Genomic DNA, 11,509 nt, shown 5'->3' with positions numbered 1-11,509 from the left:
CCTAAACTATACCGTCACACACGCTTCTCCCGGCAGTGGACTCACCTGCGACCCCGCCGACACAAGCCCCACATAAGTTCGTCCAACGCGATCACGCAAACCACAGAAAGATTGTCCTTTCTAGCGTTCCGTACTAAGTGACCAGTGCGATAACCACCCATTGGTTCACAACATTAGGCGGCCAATTCCGTATTCCCGCGACCCATAAAGCTAGAAGGCAAAGAGAAACACTACTACTGTCACAAATTTAAAATTATGACGGGAGCGGCCATTTTTCCGGGGTTTGACCTATTGGCCGCACCCGGATAACCCAGAGAGCGGAGACACGCGGATACATCTCTGGTTTATAGCTGGCGAGGAGGGGGGAATACTTTGTAAAATAAGTACTTAAACCTGTCTGTAAAGTAATCCTCGCTTATCCATAGCTTGGTATAGGTTTCATTGCCAGGTTCGAAAATGGCGACCGCTTCCTCAGAACGCCCGCCTCATGTATACGTCAGATTCCGGTGTTCGTCTGTAGTCCTGGCGCGAAACTTTTTATCGGCGGTGTCAGGCTTTGGTCCACTATGTTTTGTGAAAAGGCAATAGAGCTGATCCGGGAGCTACAACGTGCTTCGGATGGACAGCTCCCCGCCTTCAACGTGAGTGACCCCCGGTTACAGAGTGCCTTTAGTACGTATACAGGGGTACCGTACACGTAGTATATTTAGTCCTTATTAAGCAGAAAGACTCACGAGACCCCAGGAAGATTGGCGAGAGTCTCATCTATTCTAAAAGAGCTGGACCCAAAAGTCCAATGATTTGCAGCATACCTGCTAGCAGTCATGGATTTGGCAGGACTTCATAGCTTTCTGTCAGCCACAAAAGCCGCGCAAGCTGATGACTCTTACATAGAAGCCTGATTTTAATGCTAAGCGTGTGTTTACAAAGTATTATTGCTCTCTAAAGGTAATGGCGGGTATGGTGCGACAGAAGTATTATTTATTTCTAGGGCATAACAATTGGTATGTAACATAACAATTTTACCTACATAAATTATAGGTAAGCAGAAGAGTTTACAATGTAGAGCAGGGGTGTCCAAGTTTTTTCTGCAGTGGGCCACTTCATCAGAATTGTATCCGTGCGAGGGCCGCACTCATTTTTCACTGTGAGAAAATATGGCCTTTAATAAAATATGCAGATTAAAATAAAGTAAATGACACAAAACCTTTACTTTTTATAAAAGTAGGTAACACACCGCAATTGGACAATCACACTCGTATCATACCCAGGCAACCAGTAAATGCTGGTACCTAGGCATGATGGGACTGTGATTGTTGTTAGCAATCACACTCCTATCATGCCAAGTCATATTGCTAATTTTTTTTGTCCAATTGGGGTGTTACCTACTTTTACAAAAAGTAAAGTTTTTGTGTCATTTACTTTATTTTAATCTCACCCCATACTGCTGGCAGCATCAATACACAAGGGGGCAGCTAGCTAGGTTTCAACATGTACTGGCTGACTTGGCATGATAGGAGTGTGATTGCTAACAGCAATCAAAGTCCCATCATTCCTAGGTTCCAGCACTTACACATCCAACCAGTAAATGCTGGAACCTAGGCATGATGGGGCTGTGATTGCTGTTAGCAATCACACTCCTATCATGCCAAGTCAGCCAGTACATGCTGGTACAGGGTGGCTGTAAGTGATGTGCAGACCCCATACCGCTGGCAGCATCAATACACAAGGGGGGCAGCTAGCTAGGTTTCAGCATGTACTGGCTGACTTGGCATGATAGGAGTGTGATTGCTAACCGCAATCACAGTCCCATCATGCCTAGGTTCCAGCACTTACACATCCATGCTATCACACACACACACACTCATTCATTCACAGATTAATTCCCTCAATCGCGCATACTCATTCAAACACCCTCCCCCACCCCCTTACCTGCACTGCAGCTCCTCGATGCCGCTCACAGACTTAAGCAGAGGGCGCGGCCTCCCTCTGCGGTCTCTGGTACTGCACAGAGGAAGCGGGACTGGAGCAGAGTCATGGCTTCCTCTATGCAGTACAGAAGACCCTCCCACAGGTCGCGTAACATCGGTTGCCCCGGCTGCCGATCTTACGTGGGCCACACCTCGAGGTCTCGCGGGCCGCATGTTGGACACCCCTGATCTAGAGGGATTTAGGGTGTATTACACAAGAGGTAAAAGCTTCGTTGTTAGGGATGGAGCCGACACACTAGTAAGTATTACAGGAGAGGGGTTAGGGAAGGTGAGCTAAAGGAATATGGGAGGAAGGGCGCGTATGATCGTAAGTGTCCTTAAAGTTGTGGGTCTTAAGGGAGATGGGGAAAGATGGCTGGGACGGGAAAGGACACTCAGATGATAGAGGAGCCCCTTAGAAATCCTGCAAGCGTGCATGAGAGCTAAAAATCAGAAGAAAGGGCAGACCGAGGTCATAGGATGTATCATTACACTGTAACTGCTGTCTAGGGATCTGCTAGGTATTAAAACAGAATTTTATTATATTTATTTTATATATATATATACTGTGTGTGTGTGTGTGTATGTATATATATATATATATAATCACTGTTTTTATTTAAACAGTTCAAACTTCAAGGTAGTTTAAGGCTTTCTCCGTGTAATAATCTCGGTTAGTGCGCTTGTATTTTCAGGAGGATGGGATCCGACAGGTTCTTGAAGAAATGAAAGCTTTATATGAACAGAACCAGGCAGATGTGTAAGTCATCTTGTGCTATGGGAGAACACACACACACACACATTTAATTATACGTGTTTCCACATACAGGCCACTGTAATACGTTGTTAATTCAGATAATCGTCTATTGCAATGAAGGTTGCTTAGGTTCTTTTTTTAGATCCATAATGCAGCTTTCAGCTACACATCAAAAATAAACAATATTATTCTGTTACTCTTCCTTAAAATGCCGTTTCCAGTAATAGGGTTCCCTCGGCATATGCTGGGGACTAATTTGTTGTCCTTAGTACACTTCATATCCCAGACACAGAATTTATTTGTGCTGGGATGTTAACCTTGGCTGCTCTTATTTCTGATTTTCTTCCATTAGTAACGAAGCAAAGTCTGAAGGCCGCAGCGACCTCATACCAACTATTAAATTCCGCCATTGTTGTCTGCTAAGGAATCGCCGCTGCATTGTAGCGTATCTGTAAGTGTCTGACATTCCAATGTTACAGAGACTAACAATAAGTAACATCAGACAAGAGTTTTATTTATGTATGTGTGTGTGTATATATATATATATATATATATTACATGGTCCTGTTAAGAATGCAAACAATAAAATCTGGAAAGGGGCAAATACCTTTTTCGCAGCACTGTGTCAATCTTGCCCAATGGAACAAGTACGCATGTGTACGATATGTCAGTGACATCATTGTGTACCTAAAGCTGGTAGTTCAGCTGCTAGTTGATGCTTCCTGCACGCACACTGTTGGGCTGAGTAGTTAATTTTTTTTTTATAAAACCTGGACAGATCCACTTTTATGCAACATCCACTCTTCACAGATTTCTTTATAAAGAATATCAGCTTTGTATACTGAAAAAGTGATATTGGATGAAGATCATTTTCAATGTCAATTTCAAGGTTTTTCCCCAAAATATTGCTTATCTTATGCCACTAAGTGAGGCTGTTTTGATTTGCAGGTATGACCGCTTACTTCGGATCCGTGCTCTCCGATGGGAATATGGCAGTGTGCTCCCCAATGCCTTGAGATTCCACATGTCTGCAGAAGAGGTTTGTTGGTGTTAGACATTTATGGAAAGAACTATTCTTTAAAGTAAACTTTCAAAATTCAGACAAGGATAACGCAACGTTTCCATTGTAAAGCAAACATTAGGACTCCTTTATCATCCTTTGTGCGTAATTTCAGATTGCGTGAATGACATTTTCATCCTTTGTGCGTAATTTCAGATTGCGTGAATGACATTTTCACATAATCTGCATATCCCTCGTAATTCCACAGATTGTGTGGGATATGCCGGCCTAGGGTGGTTGCAGAACGGGGCCATTCTCCCTATTGGGCAATCAGGCCACCGGTGTTGTGCTTATTCCCTGGTAACTGGCCCTTTTATGCAGTGGTTTCTGTATTAAGCATAGTTTTCTGGCACTGTGTAAACCTGTAGAGCTTTTTTGCTGTACCCCTTATTTTAGGAAACACCTGCTTCTGCCAACACGAAGATGGGGCTGAAGAGGCAGACAGATAATATAATAAACAATTATTGGAGGATCTATAAATTATGAATCTGCCTGGTACTGTTAGGTGTTTCTAATTTGGGATTTTAAACTTTGTGTTTATCATGCTAATTATGTATTTCTGGCTATCGGCATACTACTATAGTATGTCATAGACCAGCTGCCTTTTCAAAAATGTCACTTATGTTTTGTTAATTTTTATAATTCTAGTTAACCCCAATGTGTTGTTTTTTTTGTAGACTGACTGGTTTAATCAGTACAAAAGGTCCTTGGCCACATACATGAGATCCCTAGGAGGTGAAGAGGGTTTGGATATAACCCAGGATATGAAGCCGCCAAAAAGCTTATATATTGAGGTGAGTGTGTGGTTTTGTACGTAAGATTTCTTTTTTCACTTTGTGTCTGCAGGGTCGTTGACAGTCTTGCTATTTGCCTGAGCACACTTTTTATGTCATGGCATGGTCCAAAATGTCTTGATGTGTTAAAGGGGACATACAAAGACACTTTGCACAATGCTATGCTTCCAGCTTTGTGGAAACAGTTTGGGGAAGGCCTAAACCCCATCAAACAACTTTGGGATGAACGGAGATTGCGAGACAGGCCTTCTTATCCAACATCAGTGCCTGACCTCACAAATAACCCTACTAGATGAATGGGGAAAAATCCCTCAAACGCTCCAAAATCTTGTGGAAAACATTCCCAGAAGATTGGAAGCTGTTATAGATGCAAAGGGGGGAACCAGCTTCATATTAATGTCTATGTATTTAGAATGCAATGTCATTAAATCCCTGTTGATGTAATGGTCAAGTGTCCCAATATTTTTGTCCATAGTGTATATAATATACCCAAGCTGGCATGTCTATAATTGTAGTGATTCTTCACCTTTAAATCTGTGTCTTGTGAGCAAACCTCTGCAAGATGACCTGTAATGCTTTGGACTATGTTTCTTTAAAATACAGGTTTTCAAATCAAAATATGGGAAGATATGGTATATTTAAAGTAGATCACCCTTTGTATTTTACCACTTTCTTTTTCCCCCTCAGGTACGCTGCATAAGAGACTACGGGGAGTTTGAAATTGAAGATGGAACATCAATTCTCTTAAAGAAAAACAGCCAGGTAATTAATGGTTCACGTAAAGCAATTGCCTGTCATTGGATATAAGTCCTATTTGTTTCTTAGAATAGCCTAAAGTACTTGTACTATGTGGATTTGTCAGCTTGAATGTCTCATACTGCGTGACTCTTAGGTGACATTCAAATAAGTATATTATACCAATTTTACGCTGACAGCTTACTTTCTAGTGAGTGCTTCTGTTTGCGTATGAAATGCAGATCACAGCAGTTTAAAGGGGACCTACTCCAATAATTGTAAATGAAAGTCAATTTTGTTTATGAAAATCAGTGTAGATGATTAGTTATTGGCGTTCTTCTGTCAACTTCTTTCTTCTTCAACTGTATGCAGGGACCCTATACATCGGGACCGATCTCCCATCACTGATCTCTAATGGCGTGTATGCTATCTGAACACTGATGTATTGCTAGCATACATGCCATTAATCGCTGCTTTAGTGCCATGCTACTAAGCATGTGCGAGAGGCTTACACATTAAAGCTTCCTGATTTCATTAGATGCCAGCCAGAGGAGAGACTCCCCCAAACTTTCTTATTACTAGTATCGGTTAAAAGTATGTTTCTTAAAAATATTGTACTGTTGTCTAAGTGTTCTAGCTGTTACCTTAACCCAGTGCATTTGACAAGAACCCTGACTCATTTCACATTGCCTGTGTTAAACTATAGAATGGCACAATAATGGCTTAATAACCCAGCTGGACAGTCTTTTTTTAATGAAAGCCTGTGGAGCAACACATTATTGCTATGAAGAATCAGTGTGGTGTTTGCACAAGGAAAGTCCCCCAAAATATGACATAACAGTGGCAGCCTCCAGGTCTACATATAAAGTTTATTGGAACAAAATGAGATGAAGCAGGTTATTGTGGCTGGTAACCTACCTGACTGTACAATACTATTTTATGCTTCGGAAGTCTCTAGTTCGATAAGTACAAAAATCCCGCACTGGTTTGCATTCAGTATAATTATTAGGAGTCCGTGAAAAATGGAAATCAATATAGATTTGGGGACTAGACTGTTTCTTTAAAAATAAAAAATTACTATTAGAAAATTACATACAAGTTCATCTGTAAATTTACGCGATAATTTGGGTGATGAGTAACTAGGAGTCTTCCTTTCTTTCGAATGTAACTATTTTTTCATTGTTTGTAAATTATAGTAAGATATGTGTGGCCAAGGTTTCCTACATTTGCTGTATAACAACATACGGCTTACTTTGAGTAGATGCTAATCTTGGGTTGAATGTTAATTTGTTTCATATTAAAAATGTGTTGTTTTGTTTTTTTTCCCCCCTCCAGCATTTTTTGCCAAGATGGAAATGTGAGCAGTTAATTAGACAAGGCGTTCTGGAACACGTGTTATCTTAAAAATGCTCTCCATGTCTCGCTAATTATAGACCAAAATAAATTTGTAGCCTTCACTCAGATCAGCACCAGAATGTATGTATTTATGACTAAATGTTGAATTATACTTCTGCGTCCCTGTCTGTGTAATAAAACATAATGGCTTACAAATTTTTATTTTTTAACTTCTGTGTTTTGCATATATGAACTTTTATACACATTTGAAAATCAAAGTACATGGTTTTCATAACATGCACTTGTGATGTAAAGGCCCTTAAAACATCTTGTTCCCTAGATTATCTATTGATCAATGTTGGTGGCAGGATAGCAGTGGCATCTCCAGCTTTCGTATTTGGGGCGGGGGCAATTATAAAATATATATGCGTTAGACACGCATTTGACTACATAATATGTAGTTATCTGTTTGAAGTAAAGACTGTGATTGAAATATGATTTCAAAATAACAGCTGAACTGGCAGTTAATTTTCATTCTTTTAATATTAGCCCCTGCTGCTGATATATATAAATATTAGCCCCTGCTGCAAATATATATTTAACCCTTCTGTTGTGACAATACATAGGTGCCAACACTGTTTTTAAAAAATATATATTTAATGTAAATATTTAGTTTACTGATTGGCTAGCACAATGAGTAAGCGGGAATGAATGCTCTACAAAACAATGTCACTTTGTCATTTTTGCAACAACAGACACACTTTAAAGCAAAATAATATCTGTTTTTAAACAGAATCCTTAGTCATCTCAATCACATGAACACTCACTGATTAGCAGTTTAGAGGTTAAACTTTCTCAGTCATGGCTGCTCTATGACATCAGAAACATGAGAAGAGTCATAGCAGGGATCCAAGAGTTCCGTGTGCACATTTTTCTTCACAGTGTAGAGGTGAATAGAGGCGAATAACTTGAGTAGAGAGATTACAGAAAGCTGCAGCCATGCCCCTTTGGGCAACATGCAGTATTTGCATGGACTATTTAGATAACAGTTGTGACGTGGCAGCGATTTGTTGCGGGCACACTTTCCATCACAAGTGCATCCTTCAGTGGTTTTGCACTAGCCCCAAAGTATCGTGCCCACGGTGCAGAAAGGAGCTGAAAAGCAGCAAATGTTTTCTGGAGAAGTTATATTTTGATGTGGGAGAGCAGGATGGTCCTGCTCTTGACCCAGAATCTTTAAAGAGGGAAGTCGACCAACTGACTTCCCAACTGCAGGAACAACAGCAGCGCATTGAAGAACAGCAGATGGAATTGAAAGCAAACATGGAGGAGCTTGAGAGATGTAGAAGGGAGATGCAATCTGGAAAGAGCATAGCGACGCTGCTGGAATCGCAGACAGTGGAGGTACGGATGGTGGTGACGCAAATGGGGACAGGACCGGAAGCATTTTTAGACCTAGCTTCGTACAGCCTAGCTATAACCAAAGATTACAACGATTTGAAGGAGGAACACAAGGCCTCTGTGGAGATGATAGAAAATTTAAAATCAGAATTAAACATCTCTAATGAAAGGGCTCAGAGCGCTGTAATAGAATATGAAAAGGTAAGAGAAGAGCAGAATACCACCTGGAATACTCTGATTACTATCCAAAAAGAGCTGGCTGTCAACAGGAATGATGTAAAAAATGCAGAGAAAGATATTGTTCGCGTAGTAAAGGAAGCAGAGCCCTTGCAGGAACCATTTATCTCCCAACCACCATCAGAAGGAGCCATAAATTGCCGCTTGTATAATAACCTCGCACCACCTGGACTTCAGAGATCCATCCTCTGCCTCGCTGATGACATCTTGCGTAAAACAGTTACCCCACCAACAACAACCAAGGCCACTACTAGACCTGAAGAATCTGAGAGGCTTCTCTTCTTTGGACTGCGGCAACCAAAGCTTGGTTCCCCTGGTTAGAGGGAATAATAACATCAATTCTAGTGAAATAACAATCTCTTGTGGATTGTATTGGATATTTAGATGACTTAGAATTAGTAATTAATAAATAGTTAAATGTATAATTGTCTTCTGTGTGAGTTGCTTTAGTATATAGTGATGGGGTTATGCATTACCACCATATCTGTTCAGTAAATGGTATTTATTTAAATGTAATTTATTAATACGTAATAGTTTATTTTTTCAGATTCCTGTTTTTTCCAGTTGACATACAGCTTACAAATTTGTGGATGAAATAATATATTCTTGCCAACATTATTTTTTTGTGGCTGTCTTTACATTTTAAAGTGTCAGGGGCAGTGGAGGCTCCTCCATAGGAGCACATGCGCACGTGAACCCCCAAGCGTAAAAGGTAGACACAACAGCAGTAACACCAATGGCCAATATCTGAGAAAACTACTTTCCACACGATTCCGTGGCACTGCAGAATCAAACCCACAGCTATAATAGCAAATAAAGGAAGTTAAGGTATAAACTTATGGCCAATATGAAATCAGAGGCTGGCACAGGAGTGACCCAGATGGGCAGCGTACTAAAATATTCTCTACCCCAATAGCTGTATGTGGTTAAAATAGCTTCCCCCGTCCTCCCCGCCTCTTCTTGACGTGGTTCTTTCCCGATTGCATAGTATTTTTCGACTAGACTGGTTAGAGGCCGCTATGCATAGGGAAGTTAAAGCTAAATTCTTCTTCCCTTATTGCGGTCCTAGATGACTCTGTAAAATTGTCCCTTTATAATTCCTTTCATTCCACTGGTTGGTTCTGTCTTCAGGCGCTGAGGGGGATCTGCCCCATTCCAGGGTTTCGTCCTTCTCAGGCTATGGTTGGGGGGGTGCTTCAGGAGTTGTGATGGGGCTAAGTTAATACATGTTCGTTATATTTTTGATTGTCTTGTTTACCGACCAAGCCTTCTCTACGGACGTCGTTCATAAACGGCTACTGTCAGACCTGCCTGTATTATTTATCCTTCCTGTTGGTTCATTCTTTATATGTATTTTCTTACACATGGGTCTGCCGAGCATTCCGTCCTGATGTTTTGACCCTTTTGTGATGCTGATACAGTGTACAAATACAATAAAAATGTATTTCAGTTTGCCCTTTATTTCTTTTATGTACTTCATCTGTGCATTATCCTCTTTGAATAAATTGTTTAAAAAAAAAAAAAAAAATAGCTTCCCCCTCACACACACACAGCTATAACATGCATACTCGCAAAAGAAAAGGCGTAAGAAAACACATTGAAAAAGTGCAGTGACCAAAAAACAGAAAAATATACTAAGCAGCATCTAAAGTATGAACACAACAGGTAGTTTATTCATGTTTTCCACTACATACTACATAGAAAATGGGGATAGAAAGCTGAGACCTTGCACCACAGACAGGGAAAATGTGACAATGACAAGAAATAATGAACAATTTTGTAAAGAAATGAGAAGAATTGATAGAGAAGTTATATAGAAAGTCACTACAGGGTCCAAAACATTGGATGTAAAAATAAAAAAACCTCCCACACATACATTTAATATTCTGTTGACATTGTCCCATATACGCAAAAAAAAATTTATACAGAATCGCAACTTCTGTAACTTCCATGTAGTTTCTATTGCAAGGGTGGTGTTAGTACAGGCCAGCTGCACCACATTTACCATAACAGCTAGTTCTACTTCACGATAATACATGTTTGTAGTCAGAATTTAACTGATTATTTAAGGTTTGTGTTTGGGGCGAAGGAAATAACCATTCATAGAAGAAGCTGTTGGTGAGGTCTAACAGATGAACCAACTTAACGTAGATTGCCTAGCCTAAATAGACATGTTGGGCTGCTAAAATGTTAGAAACCAATTTCATGCTTCCAAAAAAAAAATTATTTTTATTGGTGGGAGAAGGGATAAGATCGTTCTCGGACAACGTGTACATCAGAGATTCCGTATATCAAGCTGCACGACAGCCATTGGTGCATGTTAAGTTTCCATATACCGATTTTACTCGGTATTAAAACATTTCAGGTGGCTGATCCAAAGAGGAGAAGATCCAAACCGGGCACGTAAATTAAAAATAAATTAAAAAAATATATATATTCACTCATGACTGGCTGCACAGATTGAGATTTCATTAAATTATCTTCCAAATTTAATCTCTGCTCCTATTTCCATAAGTCTCTGTTCTAGTCCTATGTTCTAGTCTGTAGTGCAACGTTAAGGAAAAATCCTGGTGCAAATGTCAAACACCCAAGGATGCTGGTGTGATTTTCCTAATGGCGTTGTTGAGAGCCGCAATCTTTTCTTGTAGGAGGTAGTTTGTCTTTTCTGCTCTTGTCTGCCACTCCTCAGTAACTTGAAGAGCCTTCATCAGATGTGCGTTCTCCTTCAACAACAGATCCCATTTTGCATCTTTTTTCCAGCTACAGAATACACAAAAAGAATCAAAACATCAATTCGGTAACTATGGAATAACGGATTATGTCATCATACTATTAAGGTGAAAGTTAGGTAAATGTTTTTGCTAGCAATTTCTGAAGGAAATGCATAGGTGGAATGTAAATGTATGTTAAAGTTAACAGCCGTAATCTATATACTGGCGCAGATTGGCCAGCATTCACTTGGCCAAAACCGAAAATGACCCCCAAACACCTTTAAAATAAAAAAAAAAACACTATTAAAAGTAACACACCAAAATTAACCCCTTCAATCCCCTATAGACGTACCGGGACGTCTAGCCTTTCGTGCAGCGTCAGGAACACATCCCTGCCGCTGCACGGGAGAACAGGCTGTCGTTTGACAGCCTGGACCCCCCCCTGCAGCCCGATCCCCTGTAACAACTTGGTGTGTCATTAGCCTTGGGGGACTGAACCACATCCAGGT

General features: G+C 40.4%; 1 protein-coding gene across 3 annotated transcripts; it reads left to right on the top strand.

The window, feature by feature from the left end:
- Nucleotides 1–566: 566 nt before the first annotated feature.
- Nucleotides 567–6,720, top strand: LOC149303306 (DNA replication complex GINS protein PSF1). Of its 3 annotated transcripts, XM_089481624.1 has the most exons (7): nucleotides 567–641; nucleotides 2,666–2,730; nucleotides 3,080–3,178; nucleotides 3,676–3,766; nucleotides 4,465–4,581; nucleotides 5,269–5,343; nucleotides 6,652–6,720. In XM_089481624.1, the coding sequence occupies exons 1-7, from the start codon at nucleotides 567–569 to the stop codon at nucleotides 6,718–6,720; spliced, it is 591 nt and encodes a 196-aa protein (XP_089337750.1). The 3 variants fall into 3 exon arrangements, with proteins under 3 accessions (XP_089337750.1, XP_089337751.1, XP_089337752.1); XM_089481625.1 differs by lacking the exon at nucleotides 4,465–4,581; XM_089481626.1 differs by lacking the exons at nucleotides 2,666–2,730; nucleotides 3,080–3,178; nucleotides 3,676–3,766.
- The last annotated feature ends 4,789 nt before the right edge of the window (nucleotides 6,721–11,509 follow it).

Source organism: Sceloporus occidentalis, unplaced genomic scaffold (assembly GCF_023333645.1).
Source record: "Sceloporus occidentalis isolate IW3139 unplaced genomic scaffold, rSceOcc1.0.p SCAF_15, whole genome shotgun sequence".
In the NCBI taxonomy this organism is placed as follows: Eukaryota; Metazoa; Chordata; class Lepidosauria; order Squamata; family Phrynosomatidae; genus Sceloporus; species Sceloporus occidentalis.
Note: the sequence above shows the minus strand (reverse complement) of the source record. Positions and strands in the feature narration are given on the sequence as shown.

Coding starts and splice junctions, on each gene's coding strand:
- LOC149303306 (XM_089481624.1), top strand. CDS start 567: ATGTTTTGTGAAAAGGCAATAGAGCTGATCCGGGAGCTACAACGTGCT. Junction 2,731..3,079: donor GAACAGAACCAGGCAGATGT/GTAAGTCATCTT, acceptor TTCTTCCATTAG/TAACGAAGCAAAGTCTGAAG. Junction 5,344..6,651: donor TCTTAAAGAAAAACAGCCAG/GTAATTAATGGT, acceptor TCCCCCCTCCAG/CATTTTTTGCCAAGATGGAA.